The sequence below is a fragment of the Ranitomeya imitator genome, chromosome 8 (genome assembly GCF_032444005.1).
Source record: "Ranitomeya imitator isolate aRanImi1 chromosome 8, aRanImi1.pri, whole genome shotgun sequence".
Classification (NCBI taxonomy): domain Eukaryota; kingdom Metazoa; phylum Chordata; class Amphibia; order Anura; family Dendrobatidae; genus Ranitomeya; species Ranitomeya imitator.
Genome location: NC_091289.1, coordinates 14,186,878 through 14,212,548, shown reverse-complemented (window position 1 = coordinate 14,212,548; position 25,671 = coordinate 14,186,878). Strand labels below are relative to the sequence as shown.

At 46.6% G+C, this 25,671-nt stretch overlaps 1 protein-coding gene across 1 annotated transcript in view; it reads right to left on the bottom strand.

The window, feature by feature from the left end:
• Nucleotides 1–24,243, bottom strand: part of NCKIPSD (NCK interacting protein with SH3 domain) — a 40,775-nt gene extending 16,532 nt beyond the window's left edge. The window contains exons 1-5 of the mRNA XM_069736334.1: nucleotides 23,976–24,243; nucleotides 5,166–5,278; nucleotides 2,067–2,268; nucleotides 1,904–1,991; nucleotides 755–1,329 (exon numbers count right to left, since the gene is read on the bottom strand). Coding sequence (XP_069592435.1) covers nucleotides 755–1,329; nucleotides 1,904–1,991; nucleotides 2,067–2,268; nucleotides 5,166–5,278; nucleotides 23,976–24,146 — 1,149 coding nt within the window. The 5' untranslated portion in view covers nucleotides 24,147–24,243. The remainder of the gene's footprint in view (nucleotides 1–754; nucleotides 1,330–1,903; nucleotides 1,992–2,066; nucleotides 2,269–5,165; nucleotides 5,279–23,975) is intronic.
• Nucleotides 24,244–25,671: the final 1,428 nt, after the last annotated feature.

Here is a 25,671-nt window from a genome sequence, read left to right as displayed (position 1 = left end):
ACTGAAATATGATGTGTCAGAAAATGTTAGGCTTTCACATTGCACTTTTGTGCCCATTTGTGGGTTCTGTCGGTGTTTGCATCCAAAGCTCCCCACAAAACGGGATTCGGACAGAAGCGCCGCTGGGGCCGTAGACTACAATGGTGACAACATAGCGATCATGCACCATTTTCGGGCACCTGATTACTTTTCGTGGTCTGAATTTTAGGAATCTGAATTATTTTACAGGTCAGATTTGGGTTTGATAGGGATCCAAATTAACTTTAGGGGTCTGGTCTGGAGTCTGAATTTAATTAATTATAGTGGTTTCGTCTGGAATAAGTATAATCTTATAGTATCTCAATAACAAATATTAAACTTCGGCATGAAAAGTTGTAAAGAGTTTGCAAAAAGTTAACAAGACGACACCTTAGGGGTTTGTGCACACTTTGCAGAATTGGTGCATTTTTGCCATGCAGATTTGCTATCAAAACCTGAAGCAATCGTGATGCCAGCAAAGTGAATGAGAAACCTGAAGTGCTATGCACACGTGAGCATTTCTGATTTGTAGATTTGGTGCCGAAAATAATCTGCTGCATGTCAAGTCTTTGTGCGTTTTTCACCTTTGACCACACTTTAATCAGTCAAAAAATGCAAGGCAAAAAACGCATTAAAAAAATGTGCATTTCCCTGCCAAGAGACGCAGAAATGGTGCAGAAATTTCTGCTTCCATTTACTCAATGTGTGCACATAGCCTTACAGGGTAACACGTTACCTTGCCTTCCACTAGAGAGATGAGAATCTGCTCCATCACGGGACCTGTAGATGTGACAGACGTCTGAATGTGGCCGACGACGACCCCTATAGCAACCCGGGACAGTTCGTAGCTGAGATTTGTGTTCTTTCTGACCAATTCAATTAACTCAGCACCAATCGATTTGGGAACAGTTACAGTTGAATTCTCGATTTCTGGTGCCCAGGACTTTGACGGTGATTTAGCTTTGCTCTCCTGGTTGACCGTGTTGAAGGCCTCCATGCACGGAGGGGCCGGGGCAGTTCTCTTGGTTGGGGGGTTCCTCTCGATATCAGCAGTGACCCCCTTGTCAGGAGGTGATGGAGCTGTTCGTTTACTGTGGGAGTCCAGTGCTCCTTGGACTGAGGCGTAGGTGTCCATACTTTGGGACACTGTGGTGTGTGCACTTCTGCTGGGGACCGGTGGAGGAGTGTGACTGGGACTGGAGGCTCCGGTGAGATGACAGGAGTCTGTAGAAGTCGTGCACAAGGTGTCGAGAGAGGACATGCTAGTGGTGGACATGTTTAATATGGATCTTGAGGTCTTATCCACACCATCTTAGAAGAAAAAAAAAACATGGAATTAATGGTCGGAAAACATACTGTACAGAACAGATGAGTTAACACACAAACAATATTTAACACCTATGCAAAGAACAGGCAATATATGCACGGTCAGTGAAGGTTTGACCATGCGGATGGCAAAAACAGGGGGTGACGGAACAGTTTGGGAATTAATTAACATCTATGGAAGTGGTATTGTGCACTCCTATAAGCAAAATCGGTTATGTATGTGCATTACCGCTCAGTTTGCACAAGGAATACAAGATGGTGGTCACGGGCTTTGTCTGGCATTGCAGCTTGGAGCCACTGGACTTAACATGGTTGAGCTGCAATACTATTCACAACCTGTTCATAGGTGAGGCGCTGTGTGCGATACTGCAACTGGTGCTAAGTGGTGGCGCTATTTTAGAAGAGGGAAGCCATGCTTTTCTAATCCTTTTAGAGGTGACCCATTTAGTGTAAGCCTCTGTTATGGTGATGCTATGTTAGCACGATGCAGAGTTTTGTGCACATCACAATCATGTCCTGCCACCAGTCGGTGACTAGAGAAAATCATCAGATCACTCACTTTTCGCGGTCTGTGACATCTGGGCATTTTTTCGTTTTTCAGGAGGGGGCGGTGTAAGAGGGGCAGCACGGCGAGGCTGGGGTGGAATCTAAAACACAGCAGAAATGACAGTGACACACCTGATCTGCCGGTACTTGTATAAAGCACGTGTCATCGCTCGTACCTGATACTGTCCATCATCCTCAGGTTGAATCTCGGAGCTGGGTAAGCTCATGTGCCGATCCAATCCGGTCCTGCACATGCCGTTGGGCTGCCTCCCTGGGTCTAAGTGGTGGTCACTGGAAGAGGTGGACATGGTGTTCGAGTGCCTGGTCGGAGAGTGGGTTTTCCTGGATTGTGTTTCTTTCCTATGATGGATAAGTTTTCTGTATAAAGAAAAGGGAGTTAGAAAATACTCAAATAACTCACAGAAAGAAGAAGACCACACTGCAAAGATATGAATGCTCATCCACAATTCATTTAGCATCTTTCCGGTCCAGGGTGGAAAACATTAGTAATACCTGATACAACTCTTGGTCAGCGATAAGTGGTTACGTGTGCACCTGAAGGACAGTAATCGTATGATATCCAGGAAGTGATTAAGTTGAGAGGGCGCAAGGGACGTCGAGGAGAGAAGAGAGGGCGCAAGGGACGTCGAGGAGAGAAGAGAGGGCGCAAGGGACGTCGAGGAGAGAAGAGAGGGCGCAAGGGACGTCGAGGAGAGAAGAGAGGATTCAAGGGACGTCGAGGAGAGAAGAGAGGATTCAAGGGACGTCGAGGAGAGAAGAGAGGATTCAAGGGACGTCGAGGAGAGAAGAGAGGATTCAAGGGACGTCGAGGAGAGAAGAGAGGATTCAAGGGACGTCGAGGAGAGAAGAGAGGATTCAAGGGACGTCGAGGAGAGAAGAGAGGATTCAAGGGACGTCGAGGAGAGAAGAGAGGATTCAAGGGATGGTGAGGAAAGAAGAGAGGGCGCCAGGTATGTCGAGGAGAGAAGAGAGGGCGCATGGGATGGCGAGGAGAGAAGAGAGGGCGCAAGGGATGTCGAGGAGAGAAGAGGGCGCAAGGGATGTCGAGGAGAGAAGAGGGCGCAAGGGATGGCAAGGAGAGAAGAGAGGGAGCAAGGGATGGCAAGGAGAGAAGAGAGGGAGCAAGGGATGGCAAGGAGAGAGGAGAGGGCACAAGGTATGTCGAGGAGAGAAGAGAGGGTGCATGGGATGGCGAGGAGAGAAGAGAGGGCGCAAGGGATGGCAAGGAGAGAGGAGAGGGCGCAAGGGATGGAGAGGAGAGAAGAGAGGGTGCATGGGATGGCGAGGAGAGAAGAGAGGGCGCAAGGGATGGCGAGGAGAGAAGAGAGGGCGCAAGGGATGGCAAGGAGAGAGGAGAGGGCGCAAGGTATGTCGAGGAGAGAAGAGAGGGTGCATGGGATGGCGAGGAGAGAAGAGGGGGCGCAAGGGATGGCAAGGAGAGAGGAGAGGGCGCAAGGTATGTCGAGGAGAGAAGAGAGGGTGCATGGGATGGCGAGGAGAGAAGAGAGGGCGCAAGGGATGGCAAGGAGAGAGGAGAGGGCGCAAGGGATGGAGAGGAGAGAAGAGAGGGTGAATGGGATGGCGAGGAGAGAAGAGAGGGCGCAAGGGATGGCAAGGAGAGAGAAGAGGGCGCAAGGTATGTCGAGGAGAGAAGAGAGGGTGCATGGGATGGCGAGGAGAGAAGAGAGGGCGCAAGGTATGTCGAGGAAAGAAGAGAGGGTGCATGGGATGGCGAGGAGAGAAGAGAGGGCGCAAGGGATGGTGAGGAGGGAAGAGAGGGGGCAAGGGATGGAGAGGAGAGAAGAGGGCGCAAGGGATGACGAGAAGAGAGCAAACAGATGTGGGAGAGAAAAAAGTGCTCAAGGGATGGGTGAGAAAGACAGCACAGAAGAGATGGGCAGGAAAGAACAGTGCATGGAAGGAATAGGGGGGAACAAAGAGCATACAAGGGTTATGGGGCACAGAAGAAAGCATGTGCAGAATGGGGGGCAGCGCTTTCAAGGAATGAGGTACAAACACAATAGTGTCTTGATCAATGGGGGAGAAAAAAAAAGCACATAAAAAATGGGTTAAGAGAATGCATGAGCGGCAAGTAGAAAAAGAGCGCAAAGCCAGTCTAGCCAACACTAAGCTAACATGTATGGTCTCACACAGATCATCTTAGCTGAAATCTGTTAACTGGTAATGTGTGTAACACATGCATACAGTGTACACACACGCGCCCACCTATATACACACAAATTACAAGTTGACAGTTTGCACACTATGCAATGGATTTCTTATTCTTACTCTTGTGGTTTCAGATTGAAGGCAGCAAAACAACAAGGGAATGCGTATGGAAACAAGGAGCAAAGAAATACAGATAAAACAGCTAATCAAGAGCTCATTTGTGTTGGCGATTGTCAGGTGTGTATTGCAGGGGCAGTGTTGGTGCACAGCACCATATAGTATTGAGTCTTATTCCACAACTGCTGTAAGTAAAAATATGGAAAGGAGCACTCCACTAAGTAAATAGAAACAACAGCTCGTGATTACTGTACAGGTCAGTCAATACGAAAAATTGCTAAAACCTTGAAGGTATCCTCACGTGCAGTCATGAAAACCATCAATTGCTATGTTAAAACTGACTAACATGAGGACCATCCCAGGAAATGAAGAGCAACAATTTTACATCTGCTGCAGAGGATAAGTTCATCAGAGTTACCAGACTTAGAAATTGCAAATTGACTCCGATAACAGCCCTCATAAATGAGGACGAAGTAGCAGACACAACTTCCAGAGGAGACAACGGGAAGCATGACTTTATGATCGAACTACTGCAAAGGAGGTGCTACCAAGGAGTGCAAACAAGAAGAGACTTGTACGTACCGAGCAACACAAGGACATTAGATCGATTGAATCTGTACGGTGATCTGAGGAGTCAGAACGTGAGATTTTTGGTATCAACAACTTTTTGTCTGCAAGACGCAGAAACCGGGAGCAGATATCTCCTACATTTGTGGTGCCCCCGGTGAAGAATGGAGGGGGCAGTGTGTAACACCTTCTGCTCTGTTTTACATGTGTTTCTTTACTCTTCGCTTCATTATCTGTTCCTTCCTTTGTGGTTTTGCTGCCTTCAGTCTGAATTTACAATGTGCGCATTTCAATAAGAAGGAAAACCAAGGCATGCTCAGGTGTGTCCGGACATTGGACCGGCACTGCATATATGTGACAGTGATGCTTCCCCTCACCGGCCGAGCCGTGTCAGTACTTACTGCAGCACGTCTCTCTGCTCCAGGTTGTATTTACCCCCATTCTTCATGGCTGCGTTGTGAATGGCTTCAATGGCTCGATCGATCGACTGGAGAACAACATCTTGTTCTTGAACCTGGAAGAGAAAATAAACGAACATAAAACGTTACATAAAGTCATAAATATCAGATGTATAGTTCAATGAGCTATATCCTGGTGAGTAGACAGGATGGCATGAATACAATGCCAGATCTAGAGTGCAGACTGACACACGCCGAGCAGCCGAGGACGGGTCACTATTTATTATTGATGCAGTATGGCTCATCTTCATCTATGATAGTAAAGGTGATGTAGATTTTGCTTCCTGATAGGAAACCATAGTATAAGGGGCAGAACGTCCTCTGTAACCATGGCAACAAGTTGCTTATAAAGTATTTCTCATGTTGAAATGGTCCTAAATTATTTTATTATTGCTCCTTTTTTTTTTTTCCAGGTCATTCATTACGTCTTTCTCGTCCTCGGTGTTATCTGGGCCGGGTAAGCGCTGCCCCACGTCCCTCCACCCTGACGACATGCAATCATGCCACTTCATTACCTTCCACTTTAAGGTGATGTAGCAGCTGGGAGCCAGCGACATTGTCCCCGTCTCAGTAATACGCTCAGACATTTTGGGGATAGCAGACGTCGCTGAAATGTGAATATATTTAGACCCTATGCCAAAAAAAAAAAAAAACAGCACAACAACCCATCTTGCTAAAAATATCAGGGCCGCACAGTCTCAGGGGCCAACAGAGAGGTGACGGGCGATAAATGGGGAGAGAAATAAGGTTCAACATATACAAAGGCAGAGAAAACAGGAGAATGGGATGGTCGGAGCCTCATGCCCTATTTAGCAGGATTTCACCTGGCTGTGCGGACGTCTGCAGGTTATAACAGCCCTGCGGTGATATAAGAGGAAATCAGTCTCATGTATGGATGTAAATGTATCCAGGGGTCACACATATATATATATACATATATATATAACTTTTAGGCTGAAATGCTGATTAATGCCAAGACTTCTATCCATATGACACAAGATTGCAATGTCGTGCGGTCACATCGTAAGCAACGACCAGCAAGCATCCGCCACCTCGACCCAACAAAGATCCATCCCTGACTTATCAGTGTGGCCCCATTTACTATCACAACTTGTGACTGTGGCAGCGGGACAATGCAATAATGCGTCGCATAGCCCCTAGTCGCCGTCTTATACCCAACAGTCACTGCATGATTCCTAATGGAAACACAGGGACTCCGCATTCTGATTCAGCCTGCAAAATGGATTGTTCCACCTTCTGATCCGCTCGGAATGTTACCCACAGCTCAGGGGCACGGACCCCATCCTCGCATCCTTTTCTGATATTAAACTGGCACACAATCTAAGAGAGCGAACCTTCACTATAACAAAAGAGCCGTACACTTTCTTATGGGAAAATATATATAATTGTTTTTCCCCACATTCCTTCTCCATCTTCCCCCGAGCAGGTCCTGCTGACAGATCGATAAGAACCAGGAGGACGCAGGCCTCACTCTTCGACCTGCAGCGGTTACAGAGTCTCTCTGCAGACGTGGAAGGTTCGCCGTCAGCACTTACAGGGGGAGAAAACAGGAAAAGCAGCAACAGGGGAAATGAAGGAAAAGCCGCAGATGTGCTCGCTATGACAGATTAATACTGAGCTAACACAGACATCATCATCTGGGTGGGAGAGAAAGGAGGGGACGGCCAATAAAGAAAAAAAAATGTTTTTAAAAAATGAAAAATTGCAAAAATGTTCACAGATTACTGCACAAAAAAAAAAAAAAAAAAGGAAATTTCAATACATACAGTTATTCGGCTCCCTGGAACTTTTCAACCTTTTCCCACATATCGTGCTTCAAACATAAAGATACCAAATGTACATTTTTGGTGAAGAATCAACAACAAGTGGAACTCAATTGTGAAGTTGAACGAAATGTATTGGTTATTTTACATTTTTGTGGGAAAAGGTTGAAAAGTTCCAGGGAGCCGAATAGTTTCCCAAGGCACTGTACATGTTAGACAGACGCCAGGAGTGCAGCTTTAAATGAAGCTGGCCATCAACATAAGGGAACTAGTGGCCAACTGAAAACTGAATGGGATCAGAGAGAGGAAATGGATTACGGAGCCAAATACTCTAATTTATAGTGCAGCACACCATCCAGCTACAGGTATATGATCTCTGCAAGTATAACTCATCTGGGAGCAGAGGTGAATGCAGGAGTCAGGTCTTTGCATATCTGCGCTGCTGTTTAGCAAACACTGAGGGCCAAAGCGTGGCAGCACGGTGGCTCAGTGGATAGCATTGTATGGTGGCTCAGTGGTTAGCACTGCAGCCTTGCAGCGCCGGAGTCCTGGGTACAAATCCAACCAAGGACAATATCTGCAAGGAGTTTGCATGTTGTCCCCGTGTTTGCATGGGTTTCCTCCAGGTTCTCCGGTTTCCTCCCACACTCCAAAGACATACTGGTTGGGGCTCACAATCTAAATTCCCTGTCGATGATAATGTGTGCAAAAACTGTAAAGCGCTGAGGAATATGTTGGCGCTATATAAAGAGATTAGTCAGACAGGAGGAACTTGTGTCTAATTGTGGCACAAAGAAAAGTACCACTAAATAAATGTGACACCCCCTACCCCAGAAAGGCAGGTAAGATTACACATCTCCTGAGGACGTCCCAGAAGACGAATCCTAATATTGTCTGCACAGATGGACCCTCTAACATTTCATGTAGATTCAAGGCTTGTGTTCAAGGGATATTACAATCGCTAGGGTAAGCCATTACTTTATGATTAGTGGGAGTTTTACCTCTGGGACCCCCAGAGATCCAGAGAATAAAGAATATGCAGTGTCGATTTAGTTTTCCCAGTAAAGCAGACATACTGTCTTCTTCCCTGACATCGCTGCCTCCTCACCCTACCAGCGCTCTTCTCTTCTCAGACATCGCTCCCCCACTAGCGCTCCTCTGTTCCCCAACATTACTCCCCCACCAGCGCTCCTCTGTTCCCCGACATTACTCCCCCACCAGCGCTCCTCTCTTCCCCGACATCGCTCCCCCACCAGCGCTCCTCTCTTCCCGGACATCGCTCCCCCACTAGCGCTCCCCTGTTCCCCAACATTGCTCCCCCCACCAGTGCTCCTCTGTTCCTCATCGCTCCCCCCACCAGCGCTTCTCTGTTCCCCAGTGCTCCCCCACCAGTGCTCCTCTCTTCCCAGACATCGCTCCCCCACTAGTGCTCCTCTGTTCCGCAGCATTGCTCCCCAACCAGCGCTCCTCTGTTCTCCGACATTACTCCCCCACCAGTGCTCCTCTGTTCCTCGACATCGCTCCCCCACCACCAGCGCTCCTCTGTTCCCCGACATCGCTCCCCCACCACCAGCGCTCGTACCCCGACATCGCTCCCCCACTAGCGCCCCTCTGATCCCCGACATCGCTCCCCCACCAGCGCTCCTCTGCTCCCCATCATCGCTCCCCCACTAGCGCTCCTCTGTTCCCCATCGCTCCCCGACCACCGCTCCTGTTCCCCGACATTGCTCCCCCATCAGTGCTCCTCTCTTCCCCATTGCTCCCCAACCAGCGTTCCTCTCTTCCCCGACATCACTCCCCCCCCCAACTTTCCTCTCTTCCTCATTGCTCCCCGACCAGTGCTCCTCTCTTCCCCGACATCACTCCCCCAGCGCTCCTCTCTTCCCCCGCATTGCTGCTCCCAGTGCTCCTCTCTTCCCCCGCATTGCTGCCCCCAGGGCTCCTCTCTTCCCCCGCATTGCTGCCCCCAGGGCTCCTCTCTTCCCAGACACCACTCCCCCCAGTGCTCCTCTCTTCCCCGAAATCGCTGCAGTGCTCAAATCTTCCATCACCATCCTTCGAATGCTCTTCTCTGCCTTTATCACTTGAATGTTCTTCTCCCCCATATGCTGGAGCATTCTGCTCTGCCCCATCCCCCCGAGCGCTCCTTTTCTCCTACATCCTTCCTGCACTCAAATCTTCTCCTCCATCCCTCGAGTGCCTTTCTCTGCACTTATCCCCCTTGGCATGCTCTTCTCTCCTTCTCCGTCTCATCCCTCAAGTGCTCTTCTCCCCATTCCTCGAGTGCTCTTCGCTCCTTCTCCCCCTCATCAAGCGAGTGCTTTTCTCTTCCCCATCCTTCGAATGCTCTTCTCTTCTCCTCCTCCATCCCTCGAGTGCTCTTCTGTTCCATCCCTCGAGTGCTCTTCTGTTCCATCCCTCGAGTCCTCTTCTCCTCCTCCATCCCTCGAGTGCTCTTCTGTTCCATCCCTCGAGGGCTCTTCTCTTCTCCCCATCCCTCGAGGGCTCTTCTCTTCTCCCCATCCCTCGAGGGCTCTTCTCTTCTCCCCATCCCTCGAGTGCTCTTCTCCTCCCCATCCCTCGAGTGCTCTTCTCCTCCCCATCCCTCGAGTGCTCTTCTCCTCCCCATCCCTCGAGTGCTCTTCTCCTCCCCATCCCTCGAGTGCTCTTCTCCTCCCCATCCCTCGAGTGCTCTTCTCCTCCCCATCCCTCGAGTGCTCTTCTCCTCCCCATCTCTCGAGTGCTCTTCTCCTCCCCATCCCTCGAGTGCTCTTCTCCTCCCCCATCCCTCGAGTGCTCTTCTCCTCCCCCATCCCTCGAGTGCTCTTCTCTTCTCCTCCCCCATCCCTCGAGTGCTCTTATCCTCCCCATCCCTCGAGTGCTCTTCTCCTCCCCTATCCCTCGAGTGCTCTTCTCTTCTCCTCCCCTATCCCTCGAGTGCTCTTCTCCTCCCCATCCCTCGAGTGCTCTTGTCTTCTCCTCCCCATCCCTCGAGTGCTCTTATCCTCCCCATCCCTCGAGTGCTCTTATCCTCCCCATCCCTCGAGTGCTCTTCTCTTCTCCTCCCCTATCCCTCGAGTGCTCTTCTCCTCCCCATCCCTCGAGTGCTCTTCTCTTCTCCTCCCCATCCCTCGAGTGCTCTTCTCCTCCCCAATCCCTCGAGTGCTCTTCTCTTCTCCTCCCCTATCCCTCGAGTGCTCTTCTCTGCCCCCATCCTTTCTGCTCTTTTTCTCACCTCCCTCCTGATAGTTTTATTAATTGTGTATTTCCTATGACATAACTCGGGAGACAGGTTATTCTGATGAAAAACACTTTAGCCCCCCCCCCCCCATGTATTGATATAAAGCTATAAATGTAAAGTAGCTGCAAAAAGCAAAAACCAAACGAAGATCAAAGCGATCACAAATGATCGATGGCGGCTGAGGATGGCGTTAATAAAAAGCACGTAATCTAATTAGCATCTAAAACGAGGGAAGCTCTCCCTCCGCCCGACGCTCTACCCCTGACCCACAGCACCATCCAACATGAAGCAAACAACCTGCTGAAGCATGGCGGAGCAGAACTCTGCGATTAATTTCTGACATTAATTAGCATCTCACTTCATCGGACCGTTACATGCATTTCTGCAACTACTCGGAAATGAGATGAGGTGTCCACTGCCCGGAGAAACCGCAGAGATACAGATTTCATAATTACCATTAGTGCAGGGAGCTTCTGATGTGGCGGCAGGATCTCAGGAGATTATTAGGGCGCGATTGTCACTGCCGCGACAGGGAGGTCACCGACATGTCCCCTTTTAACTGTATTTGCATCCTAAACTGTATTGATCTGCAATGGACAACCCCTTTAAGGGTCTCATTATACGTGTTGCAGAATACATTCTGCATGTGTGCCCTGTGCCAGCCAGGAGCAGACACAGTGGGTACGGAAAGTATTCAGACCCCTTTACATTTTTCACTCTTTGTTTCATTGCAGCCATTTGGTAAATTCAAAAAAGTTCATTTTTCCTCATTAATGTGCACTCTGCACCCCATCTTGACTGAAGCTATGAAAGAAATGTAATTTATTTATTTCACGGCTGCAAACTGTCAGGTCATGGTGGGATTTGTAGTTCCACAGCAGATGAAGTGTTGCAAGTTCTTTGGCCACACGATTCCTCACCGACTCAAACTGGAAGTGTCGCTAAACGAGAACCTTGCGTGCAAGAGGAGACGGCGAGCTGAATGGGAACAGCTGTCATCTTTTTACGGACCGGCTGTATTTTTGGCATCTGCAAGAATAATGGCCGAGCCCATAAACATCGCTGAGGGTCATCTGCCGCTGATAAATTGCTCGCACTTCTACATAAGACATGAGCCGGTCATAGACATCGCACGGTAGCGCTGCTGATGGTAATGGGGCTGAATATTTAGGGCTGATAAAGGGGCTGTCAATGTCTCAAAACACATTCAGAAAACTGTACGGAGGCACAGAAGCTCCTGCGACCCTGTATTATGGGGCCACTGGCAATTATTAGTATGGTGGTCAGTACCATAAAAGAAAATTACCCCCATAATGCGGCAATCGATGGACCCTTTTTTTTTTTCCAATCCTCTTATTCTAATTAATCGGTGGTGGCGGCGACCCTATGGCACGCATGCCAGAGGGGGAACGCCAAGCGGTCACCATCTCCACAGGACTAGTGCCGCCACCTGAGCCCCCTCGCCATCTCCCTCATCACTAGCACTGTGCTCTCTCTCCTCTGCACGCGCCGTCCCATCAGGTCACGCATCCTCCCATCAATCTGCGCGCGGGCTGAGGAGAGTGGCGGCCCTAGTGCCCATTGGTAGAATTGTGATATATGAAGAGACTAGATCAGTGTTGGAACGGGCAGAAGTGAGTAGTTACCATATATACTCGTGTTTTTCAGCACGTGGAGAGAGGTGAATATTCATTACCGTAATGAGCGGGGACACGTGATCGCTCGACTTCTGGCACAGGAACAAGATGATGCGAAGGCGCAAAGGGAAGGTAAGTAACAGGTTTTGTTTTTTTATGCTTTTCTGATGGGAGCCATGCAGACAAGGATGGGGATGAGGAGCCATGCAGACAAGGATGGGGATGAGGAGCCATGCATACCAGTATGGGGATGAGGAGCCATGCATACCAGGATGGGGATGAGGAGCCATGCATACCAGGATGGGGATGAGGAGCCATGCATACCAGGATGGGGATGAGGAGCCATGCATACCAGGATGGGGATGAGGAGCCATGCATACCAGGATGGGGATGAGGAGCCATGCATACCAGGATGGGGATGAGGAGCCATGCATACCAGGATGGGGATGAGGAGCCATGCATACCAGGATGGGGATGAGGAGCCATGCATACCAGGATGGGGATGAGGAGCCATGCATACCAGGATGGGGATGAGGAGCCTTGCATACCAGGATGGGGATACGGAGCCATGCATACCAGGATGGGGATACGGAGTGTTATGATCTGGTGGCCTAGGAGCAGCATGAGACATACTCTGGAGAAGGTGGTCCCTGTACTGACCGCAAACCCTGATCTTAGCAGCGCAACTAGAAGTAGCCGTGGGGGGTACCTAACACTCCCTAGACCCCTCGACACAGCCTAAGAACTAACTACCCCTAAAGACAGAAACAGGAAACCTATCTTGCCTCAGAGAAAATCCCCAAAGGATAGACAGCCCCCACAAATATTGACTGTGAGAGGAGAGGGAAATAACATACGCAGACATGAAATCAGGATTTAGCATAGGAGGCCATACTAGCTAAAAAGAAAGAATAGGACAGAGTACTATGCGGTCAGTATTTAAACACTAGAAAATATCCACCACAGAAAATACAAATCACCACATCTGACTAAAGACTTGGAGGGTATATCTGCATCTCCAGAGACACAGCTAGGCTGCAAAAAATCCTTCACTGACAAAGCTGGACTAGACCAAACATGAAAATGCACAGAACTATAAGGTCCACAGCAGGTGGACAGCAAAAACAAAGCCAGAACTTATCTTTGTTGAAATGAACAGCAGAACAGAAGAGACCAGAAGGGATGGGAATCGTCAAAAAACAAAGGACAACTGGCACTGACTAAATGATAAAGCAGGACTAAATAGCCCAGCCCAAATTGCAAAAAATAGAAACACCTGATAAATCCTGCGATCCAACTACCGCAGCACTACCACTCAACCACCGGAGGGAGCCCAAGAGCAGAATTCACAACAACGGAGCCATGCATACCAGGATGGGGATACGGAGCAATGCATACTAGGATGGGGATGAGGAGCCATGCATACCAGGATGGGGATACGGAGCCATGCATACCAGGATGGGGATGAAAAAAAAGAACCTAAAGTATGGAAATCAAGATTATGATAAAACCCTACATGGGTGTATAAAGAATACCCAGGTAAAATAATAAAAAAATATATAAAAATATAAAACCAAGGAAAGGTACAATGAACTAAAATGCCTTTATTACATAAATATATATATTATACAGGGCAACAATAGGCAACCACAAAAAGTGTGCCTGTAACTGGAGGACAGAATAATAAAAATAGCAGCAAAAAAAAAATATACTAATGAATGTGTAAATTAAGAACACATAACGTGTAAAGTGTCCACAATGGAGAAAGGTGCAAATAAACGTGCAGTATAAAGCAAATCAGGCTAGAAGTACAAGAGGACTACTAAGTGATCAAACACCAGTAAACACACAACGTGTAGGAGTGGTGAAAAAATGAGCCCAAGATCACAGAAGCTGCTCAATGTAGAAATGACCATACGGCCACTAACGATAATTACCTCTGCCAACTAAGTTTCCGGTCCTCCAGGTACAGCGCTGTACCTCATTCATTAGTATATATATATTTTTTATATATAATTTTTCTACATAGCCCTCATTTAGCCTGCTCAGTGCCCATCCTTTCCCTCTATTATACGGCCATTTTTCTACATACGGATATTATACTAATATTGCCATCTATATACATAGTATACATATATATATTGCTCTTTATTTCTATTTTTTTGTATATTTTTGCTTTCTTTTTTATATACACCTAGCCCTCTCTGTGTCCGTTACTATATTGCTGCTATTTTTTTGCTGCTATTTTTATTATTCTGTCCTCCAGTTACAGGCACACTTTTTGTGGTTGCCTATTGTTGCCCTGTATAATATATATATTTATGTAATAAAGGCATTTTAGTTCATTGTACCTTTCCTTGGTTTTATATTTTTATATATTTTTTATTATTTTACCTGGGTATTCTTTATACACCCATGTAGGGTTTTATCATAATCTTGATTTCCATACTTTAGGTTCTTTTTTTCACTCTTACACCGAATGGTCTGCCATTCATGATTAAGTAGTGGTCCTCTTGTATTTGCACATTTTGCACAACCTTTTAATTATTACTATTTCAGCACATCTGTGGGTGTCATATCGTCAGTTATTTGATCGACCGCTACTTCTGTCCCCCATACCAGGATTGGGATACGGAGCCATGCATACCAGAATAGGATAAGATGGTGAATGGGGGTCTCCCAGCAGGGCCCTTCTATGGTAGGTAATAAATGTTGTTTATGGTTATAAATTATAGTGCATTACGCAGATTCGAGGTGAAATCTGCAGGAGTATTTGCGTCGGACACCTTACGACATGATCGTATTTCGCGGTCCGTGTTATGGGGGTAATGCCTAGCTGGGCCGCAGGTCTCCTAATCTGAACTAATAACCCTATAGGTATAGAGGAGGCTGTTGGTTCAGGTCAGGAGACCTGCGGTCCAGCTGGGCATTGCCCCGATAACTCGGACTGTAAAACATGGTGGAGTCAGTGCGCCCTCACAGTGCCGGGGCATTGACCGTTGCAAACACCCGATGCTTTTGTGTGAATATCGGCCGTGTAAATGTTGATGAGCGGCTTTATAGGATTAGCCTATATGTACACTAGGGATAAGATACAAAGAAACCTACAGATTTCTGGCATGTTGAGCCTTTTTTCCACAGGTCGATTTTGTAAGATCTCTCTCCTCTGAGTCCTCTCTGTGGGGCATCAGTTATTGCAGGACCACAACCTAGTAACCCCAATCATCTGGTGCTACCCCCCATCTCCTGTCTGGGAATCCCCCATGTCACCTAATTCCCTTGTACCACCAGGTAGTATGTGACATTTCATTTTTCTTCCTGTGGCCTACAACAGATTTATTACACGAAGCTCCAGGATGCGCTTTCCCTCTAAATGATTAGCTTTGTTTAGCGGCACCATATCATCTGGGGTTTTCGCTCGGGTTACGTGCCGCCTGTCAAGGAGCTGAACATCATTATATCACAGCAAATTCAACATTCACTTCAGGGTTACAATAATTGACTACAATAGCAATCATCCTCTGGTGCACGGCGAGAGGGGGGAAAAGAAGAGAAAAAATGTCACATTACACCGTATACGGGAACTAAAAATAGTGGCAGCTATTCCCCCGTCACGTCGCATCAAAACAGACGGTGCGGTCCGCCTGACAGGTTAGTTCAATGCAATTCCAAGGTAAAGGGCAGGAAAATCTCTTTAATTCAATCGCGTGGCGTCTCGCTATATGAGAGCGCGGGTTCCTGCTGCCATGTTCATCATCACTTTATTGATTTTTTTTTTTTTTTACTTTTTTTTTTTTTTAAGAAGAGAAAGAACACAGCAAAGATACGAGAGGATATCAATCACGGCACCGTGCACCGCCATCACCGCCGGCCCCATAGATCCATCCACTCACTCCGCAGATCCAGGAACCCATGATGGATGGGACCCCCAGCAATCTGACACCATAAGATGCCACTTTTGGGACAAACCCTTCAAAAAAAGGAGAACTGTCATAAGAAAGCTTCCCAGGGATCGACTGATCACCACAAACTTGGACTCTGATTCCCGTGCAGCCGGATAAGGCCAAGTTCACATTATGCATTTGGTGCGGATTTTATGGACGCAAAATACAAATCCCTTTACAGTATCTGCAATCTGGGGGAGTTTTAGTTTAATCTCATCCACATGCTGTGTTTTTTTTTGGTGCGGAAATCCACTTTTAAAATTCTGCACATCAAATTGTGTCAGAAATGCACCTTTTCAGTGCAGAAAACCCATTCATTTACACAGCGACCTTAGATCATCAAAATAGTATGACCAACCCCAGATTTTTAAAATTATTGGTGCTTTTCTGCAAGAACAGATGTGGAAAGTATGCATGGATTTGTGATGCAGAAAGGCATCATGTAGAATCCGCACCAAATATGCGACATTTGATCCCAGTCTAAACTATCCTCTACTGTAACTACGCTCAGTGCTGGAGGGGCGAGCCCCATTTTAATAATAATAATAATAATCATCTTTATTTTTATATAGCGCTAACATATTCCGCAGCGCTTTACAGTTTGCACACATTATCATCACTGTCCCCGATTGGGCTCACAATCTAGAATTCCTATCAGTATGTCTGTCAGTATGTCATTTTTGGACGGACCCTTTCCTATGATGTCCTTATACACAAGTAAAGCATCAATTTCCTCCAGTGGACCAACAATAGACCCCCAAAAATTCAACAAATGACAATCCAATTTGCACTCAATCACTGTGGCCTACCACTGTGGTGGGACGACAGAGGCGAAGTATCACATGATCTGTAGTGACGGAGGGTGGTCCCGTCATCTGATAAAGCTCAAGGAATCCCTATCATTTAGGCTCTATGCAGAAAGTTTTTCTCCGGCATCTACAGAGCACGGCGCCATTTCATTTCAGCAGATGACTTTCTATAATCCGTGCAGCACATGAGAAATGCATCCAGAATCCAAACATCTGCCGTCCATTATGAGAACATCAGAAAAACATCAAGACACGCCAGTGAGTGCGCGGGCGACACGTGTTCAGTAACCGCACCGACAGCACAAACCGCACTATCCCAGAGAAATGCATTTGCCGCTGTAAATTCATTCCATTTTCACCGTTACTTTGCACCACTGTAAATTAGCTTCATTTGCAGAATGAAGCGTGAAAAGCGTTCTGCACTTCACATTTTGACAAGTCGAATCAATTCTTAGGATTAAAGAAGCAGAGAGCAATACTAGCAGTAAAGTAGAGCTGGCCAAGTATCAACAAGCAGGAAAAAACATGGTGCCAAGTGTAAATCACTGCAAGGTTACTTCCAAACGAGCGTGTTAGGCTATGTGCACACGTTGGAAAACGAAAAAGGGGGGTTTGTTCCAGCTCCAAAGTTTAAAATTAAGTCCTTTATTGATACATGGTAAAAGCGTAAGCTGAATATCTCTCCGTGGAGAGTTATTCAGCTTACGCTTTTACCATGTATCAATAAAGGACTTAATTTTAAACTTTGGAGCTGGAACAAACCCCCCTTTTTCGTTTTCCTATCTATACTACGTGGATCAACGTGGAAGTTCCGTCCACCTGCTGTAGCTGCCTGGTGAGCTGGCTTTTTGCTTTTCTCTATGTATGTGCACACGTTGCGGTTTTTACTGCGGATCCACAGCGTTTTCGACGCTGCGAATCCGCAGCAGTTTTCCATGTGGTGTACAGTACTATGCTAACCTATGGAAAACAAAAACCGCTGTGCACATGCTGCGGAAAAAAACGCGCGGAAACGCCGCGGTTTATTTTCCGCAGCATGTCAATTCTTTGTGCAGAATCCGCAGCGGTTTTCCATCTGCTCCAATAGAAAACTGTAGATGGAAAACCGCAGAAGAATCCGCATTAAAAACCGTGGTAAAACCGCAGCGGTTTTTCTCTGCGGATTTTGCAAATCCACTGCGGAAAATTCCGCAATGGAATCCGCAACGTGTGCACATAGCCTTATACTACAATCCACCAGCCGGTGGAGCGGCGAGGTATTAGCCACATTCAATGCATTACTACGGTCAATAATCATGGGCTAAATAAAGTGCAATGTGATTTATAGGATAAAGGGATATTTATTAGTGATGGATTATCTTTCTTAGGCAATCCCTGCATATGTTGTGGGTGTCGAACAGCAGTGAGACATGCAGCTGCAGGAACTTGACATTTTCCGAGCATGCTGAAGCCACTCGGTGAGCACACGAGCATGCTCAGATAACACCTTATCCCAGAACATTCACTCATCTTTATATTTTGAAATGTCGAGAAGCCATCAAGCGAACCGATCTCTATAGGACCCAAAATGTAATATTTCATTTTCGCTGTGGTGGCGCTACACAGAACAATGTACACATTTAGTGCAGGTCACATCTTATTTTTTAACGGTTTATCGTGTAATCAGGATTCTTTTGGGGGTGAATCACTCCAAACTGCGCTCCTCCGAAATGAACAAACCCTTTACAACAAATCCAACGCATTGGCCTAAATCCTACAACTTGCATACAAACAGATTTGCCTGTAAGGCAGTGTTTACGGGTTGCAATTTTTTTGCTAAAATTTCAGTTAAAAGTAAAAAAAACAACTTCTGTACGGAGTCTAAAAGTTTATTTACACTTTGTTCAATTTTCCAGCGCAACTTTATAAGAAAAAAAAAATCATGGAAAATTAAAAAGTGAACAGTCTGGTTGGGATCTACTTTTTCGTTGCACAAAACCATAACACACATCATCCCTGACAGCAATGAGACACCATTAATTCCCCTAACGAGGCTGGCCGCGATACACTGCCACAATCTGTGCTAAAAATATTCCTTAAAAAAAAAAAAAAAAAGGTGAAAAACTGAGAACAATCAAACAGTGATATTACGGCTGCCATGACAGAACCGTAGGAAATCACATAATAAATGCCATTAATATTAGCGCCCAAAGTAGTTTAATCTAATTTGTACTATTAATTTTATTCTCAGAAGGTTGATTCAATTATCCTGGCGTTAGACGAGAAGCGAATACTAATCTGAGCGAGAAAAACTCACACGGAACAAGTGCTCCAAAGTAGGAAAACCTCCCGCGCCGCAAAGGTCAGAGGGAAAGTAACAAGGAGCGGCAACTGGGGAGCGCGCCGGGCGGCACAGCGGGAGAGGTGGTGCGCAAGTCACCCACAGTGATCACGCTAATTAACCCTACAATTATTGGGAATTTACCCCAGGGGGTCCACCACTAAATCTTATCTGCAAGCCACAAAATACATCAACAAAGTATAAGCGATTTCCTGCGACCTGCTGCGGCATTTAAGTTGCGTGACTATTTTAGTGTGCGATTTGTCTGCAAGTTAGGCTCAATTAAATGGTTGTTACACATTGGGAGGCACCGACCTCGTGGACTGGTACCTGCCAGGAAACATACAAACCTCATCGATTCTTGGCTGCAAACTGCAAGTGACTTTTTCAGCATAAACTTTAATGCAAATCACACCACAATATACTTATGGAAAGTCCATGTTTTTCTTTGCATCAAATGTTGCAAACCCCAAATTTGCAGCTGAATCACACCCTACAAAAAAAACCAAAAAAACTGCACACAGAAAGTCATACAGACTCCTAGCGAGTGAGTTTTGTGGAACCTAAAACAATCCCCATGCTGGCTATTATTATTATTATACATTTTTTAATAGCGCCATTTATTCCACGGCTCTTTACATGTGAAAAGGGGGCAAATATATAAAATATGGTTAAGTCATTTGCAACTAAAAAAAAAAAATCAACCAGGATTTAATTTTTTCCACGATTCTTACTTGCAATGTTGCAACGCGACCAAAGTCACCATGCAGTAACAGCTTACTAGTAGAGAGGGCACAAGTAAGACAGCATGCCCCAAAACTTGCTGCAAACGTCCAGCTTTCCCTGACCCTTGAATGGTAAATGTGCCTACTTTTGCAGCAATGTAGCAGGACAAGGAAGATTTGCCATTCAGGACTCTGGAGAAGTTGGGTGCTTACCAATAAGGCTATAGTGAGGGTTATCTACAGGAATCTGATTGACTAGAAAGTAGGAACCAGCAAGTGGAATTTGGCCTAAATTGTGATAGGCAAATGACTATGACACCCGGGAAGGAACACGCATCCATCACCTATATGCTACAGCAACCTTAATGAGCCCTCAGAGAAAAGCAGCAGAGGATCTCAGCTCCTGGATTTTAATAATGCATGTCTGTGGCCCCCTGGGGCCCGACGCGCGTGATATCAACACCATAACACTGTAAATTATGCATGCAACATGGCAGCGTAAATTAAAAGTAAACATTCCCTTTCGGAGGGCTGATCTGCAACCGCCGCTTTAATGACAGTCAAATCTGAAATGGGTAAAAGTTATTTAAGGATCTTAAAAGGAGAACAGGATCCGAGGCAGGACAGAGACAGGATCAGAGGCGGGATCGGACATTAGGGTCTATGGAGAGATGTAATATGTGACTGACAGACATACCCGGCCCTCCTCGCCTCTCATTCCCCTTCCAAGGTTCTTTTTTAGGTCAGCCGACTGCAGGGCTGCTTATGTCAATCAGATTGGCATGAACGTCCCTACGAGAAGAAGCTCTGCAGCAGCAAACAGTATATGGACTGTAATATACTCCACCTGCTGCAGAACCTCTCAAAAAAAAAAGACATTGAGGAAGGGAGAAGAGCAGCAACGGTGCGAGGCTATATAATAAATTTGCTTTCCTTACTCACCACAGTAATAATTTGCACCAAATTATTTGTGTGTGCCATTAGTAAATCTGACAGCTGTGACCCAGGTGCATCAGTGTATGGGTGAAAAAGGAGACAGAATTTTGTGCATTTTGCATATTAAATCTCCAATTATAAGCGCACATTCGATGGATAGATACCAGATTACACTGGATGCTAGTCTCTCTTTGTTCTGCACATTGTGCTGGTGTTGATGTCCGGTTTCTGGCACAGATGATATTTCCGGTCCCAGTCTACAGCGGATGTGACTTGCATGCTACACGAGTCTGTGCACGGACCAAACCTTGCATTTCCCATCTCCGGGTCAGTGTATTGAGTCCATGCAAACTTTGATCGATATTTGCAGTAATGGGATTGTCCCCATCAGTGCACACATCAGCGGCGGTCCACCTGTCCAGCCTGCAGTTATACCTGTCCCTGGCCGGCACTGGAGCATTTCACATACAACATACGCTGTCGGAGCAAAAATCTGCTTTGCGAGGACTTGAATAACACGGAAACCGTTCATATCCATTACATGTAATTGTGCTAAACCCCATCTATCATTCAGCATGGTGCATTTTATTTTTCTCTTCCTAAGCTACTTATACACACTGGATTAATATTGGTGGGATCTAGCCCCCAACGGCAGATGTTATGGAGGAGAGGATCAGATATGCTGGGTTTCGCTATGCTTGATCCTTTACTGTGCAGGGAGATAAGTCGCTGCCAGCGGTGTCCTAACAGCTGCTCGCTTGGGACCAGCGATGTGTGCACGCTTACAAGGAGGTCAGGAGGAATTGGCTCTCTTATGTACATGGCCAGCTTTCCAGCATGCCCACATTTCATGATGGCAAAGATGGGAGAAAATGTGGCCCTACCAAGCAAGGTAAACATCGAGCCCCTAAAATGGATGGCCGGCTTCTGCAGGCTGCTAGCCGGTACCTGGAACAGATGCCCTTCACCTGCCCGGTGGGCCTCCTGCAGAACGGCTGCAGATCTCTGCCTTACTAAGGAACAAAATTTGGGCTGAGAGTGTGCGTATTGCACATATCTAATGGTGAACTGCCTTACGTACTGCAGACAGAGGCAGAAGGCTTTTGTCAATCCTTGTCATTGGAGTGAATGGGAGCCGAGATGCGCAGGATTTATGGAGCTGTGCTGTTCTGGCTTCATACATGTTTACTTCCAGGCTGATCGGGGTGCTTTGCGTCAGACCACCAGCCATTTCAAACTGATAACCTACCTAAGACTAGATCATCGATATCCGAGCCCAGGACAACTTCTTAAAGAGGTTCTGCAGCAGGAGGGGTATATAAGAAGAATCTGCAATTTTTAAGGATGCTGGAAATGATTCGGGAGCTCCAGGACCTGCACAGATCTCCACCACCCGCAGCCCTCTGCTGTTATATGGCTCCTGTGACTTGTAATAGCCATATAACGGCTGATGGGGGCATGGTACCGGAGGCGATGTAGAATTGCTAAAACAGATTAGTCGCGAATCAGAACTATAAAATCGTATTTAACAATCCTGTGTTGTTCCAGTATAATAGGTTCATTTCAGCAGGACGTAATTCTCGGCTATAATGTAATGTTCGTTCTCCGCTTCAATTTTCTCCCGTCACATTCGCTCTATAACGGAGGATTTTATATTAATTTACAGAAGGCAACTATCAGATTATTAATACACGGCATATAACGGATGGAAATGACTTCTTGTAGCGTTAAATTAGATATTTTACATTGGATTTGACTATTTGCCGGCCTTGATGCACATCCTGGACATCAACTGTATCCCTCCCGAACCAGCCACAAGCGCAGCATGCAGAATAGGAGACTGCTGCGCCCCGGTTGTGACTTCTTATAATAAAATGGTTCATCCTTAGGATATGCCATTACTTAAAGGGGCATTCCATTCTTATAATATGATGGATCATCCTTAGGCTATGCTATTACTTAAGGGGCATTCCATTCTTATAATACGATGGATCATCCTTAGGCTATGCTATTACTTAAGGGGCATTCCCGCAATTAAAAGTTACCCCCAACTATGAGATAGTGGATAACTTTGGGGTCCACTGGATCCTGAGAATTGAGCAGAGGCTGCACGTACTCAATCTCCACCCCATTCATTGTCTATGGGACGGCCAGAAATACTGGAGAGCAGCGCTCAATTTCCTGCAGTTCTGTACAAAATAAATGGTGTGAAGGTCGAGCATGTGCAACCTCTGCTTCATTATCCAATTTGCTGGTGGGCCAAGCTGTCCGATAAAGAGGGGATAAAATTCAACGGTGGGAATATTTCTTTAAACAGTAGCCCTACTGGGCGAGGAATTGGCAGGGTCCTTTCAAATGAACAGACAGAGCATGTGCAGCACAGGAGTGGCCAGAAGAACTAATGTGCAGCAATACTACCTCTGTGCCCCTTCACCCTCTGGATCAGTGGGGGTCCCACAGATGAAACCTCCGCTGATCATAAACTCGAAGGAAATACCATCACTTTATCAGAGCAGTAACAGAGTTTTAGCAATAAAGGATGAATTCCCCCGAGGGCATCAACGCTGGCACAACTGAGGTACAATAAGGGAGTATGATAAACACTGGCGCAAAATAAAAGTGGAGGCCAAATCTCTTTTTTTCTGAGCTCTTTTTCGGAGAAGCACAGTCTGATTGGCCGCCACGACGTTTTAGTAGATCTCCACAATACTTTCACGTGATGTCATATAATCACTAGACGAGTTTCCCCGACGCTTAGGACATCTCTTACTGTTTTCTGTATCCAGCTCCTATGGAAACCAATCCGTCTCCATCTTACGCTTCTCCCCTAACGTCTGTCTATACGTTACCAAGGAAAAAACAGAGCAAACTAGCACGACTGCACAGAGACGCATTAGTCTGCATAGAAGCTGTATACACAAGACAGTAGATTTGCTGCAAAGTTTATTAAAGGGGTTTGTCGCAATATGGTAAGTGGGCAACTCTGCAAAACCCAAGCAGGAGAGCGGAGCAGCCGCCTCTTCCCAGCGCCGCTGCGGATGATTGACAGGTCTCTCTCGTATGTAGACAGTGAGGGCTGTCAGTCGCCTGCGGCGGTGATTGTTGCACGCAGTGCGCAGGATTTACACCCAGCCACCGGCACACACCGGGGCGGACGGCAGAACATTATTTTGTTTGCCGCCCATCGATCAAACTCCACAAACTCCAATGGAAAGTGCCATAAAAGTCCTAGGACATGACATCACTGCAGTGTGAGCTGACGTCATACGCTCTGAATGCAGTCATGACGTCACAGGTGCAGGAGCAGATGACGTCACACAGAGGAGAACCTATCAGGACCCCCCCAGAGCCGCTCACCTTGATCCTCTCCAGGTAGGAGGCCGGCACGTAGCCCGTGTCCCCGCTGCTGCAGCGGCTGGCCAGCCACCAGTGCTGGTTACACCGCTCCAGTATCAGGAAGTTCTCCCCGGCCCCGAACTGCAGAGAATTGGACTCCGGAGAGCGAAACGCGTACAGAGCTCGGTACATGGCGGAACCGTCCTCACCGGGCCGGACCCTGTGACTGACTGAGCGCGCCCCCGACGCGGCTGAAAGTCCCCGTCAGTCATGTGACCCACCGACGCACGGAGCGCGCGCACCACGCCGCCACACTGCGCACGCGCCTGCAGCTGTGTGTTTATTTTTCCAGTTCTATTTTTTTTTTTTTTTTAAAGGAAACTTTATTTAAACATAACAATGTCCTAATAACAAAGTCATTTTATTTTTTATCTGCCACATTATAAACCATACTGGCACAGTCAGCCTCGTCCTGGAGTAAAAACCATCCGCAAGAGCGGTCGTTCTTCTCCAGGGGTTTCTGCCATTTCTAACTTTAACCTGTTGAATAAACGCAGAGGACAAAGAACAGGTATCAGACTACATATGGTTTGTTTGTAGTCTGTTCCCATGGAGACGCATAGGCGCTGTAGAAACAATACAAAGATTAGCGACGTTTTGTTTTTTATTTTTATTTATTTATAGCAATGGAGAAACAAATGTTCCCGTCCTTCACCCTCCCTGTTGGGCTTCATTCACACGTCACAGACCCGTTGACTTGCATTGCTGGTTTTGATCCGACCAGGGCTGCCACTAGAAATTTCGGGGCCCCATACTGGCAAAATTTTCAGGGCCCCCTTGAGACTCCGCCCAGGCTCCACCCCAGCCCCGCCTCCAGGCTCCACCCCTCGAACTGTCCACAGTCCCACCGCTCTCTCTTGGAAAATCTCCACTTCTCACCTATCACACATTAACAGTTCCCATCACCAGATCACACATATAGCCGGCAGGTTTTGTTTTGGCCAAAAGATTTTTTAAGCCGCCACCGTAACACGGTAGACACTTTTGGCCGGGCCCTACTCTGCTGTAACCTATTCAATATTTGTTAAAATATGCAATACAATTTAGGTATATTTTTATTTATTTTTCAATTTTTAAAAGGAAGGAACAAATACCACAACACCATGACCAGATGACATATTACCACCACAGTGATCGAATAATATCACATACAAGGAACAAATACAGCTACACCATGTCCAGACCACATATTACCACCACATAGTGACTGAATACTACAATTCTGATCAGTAATTTTAAAAAAAGCACCATACTATCACCATAAGTGCCATTATACACAGGAGATCTGTACTTAGTATGCAGTGTCTGTGTACAGATAATATAGTGATCACTAGTGAAATTATACACAGGAGCTCTGTATACAGTGTATAGTGTCAGTGTATAGGTAACACACTGACTCACCAGTGACGTCTCTAGGTGAAGTCCTTCATCTTTCATCCAGCACAGACCGCCATCATTTCATCCAGCCAGGACTTCTCTCTGCAGGAAATAACACAGTTATCTCGAGCTCCGCTTGCAGAACACATTACTTAATTTTTCACAACTTCTACATTACACCACATGAAGAAGGCGACATAGTATCACTCTATACAGTAACAGGACCGCCCCCCATTTAAAACAGTATACTCAGAAAATAAAATAAATACATCACTGCAGT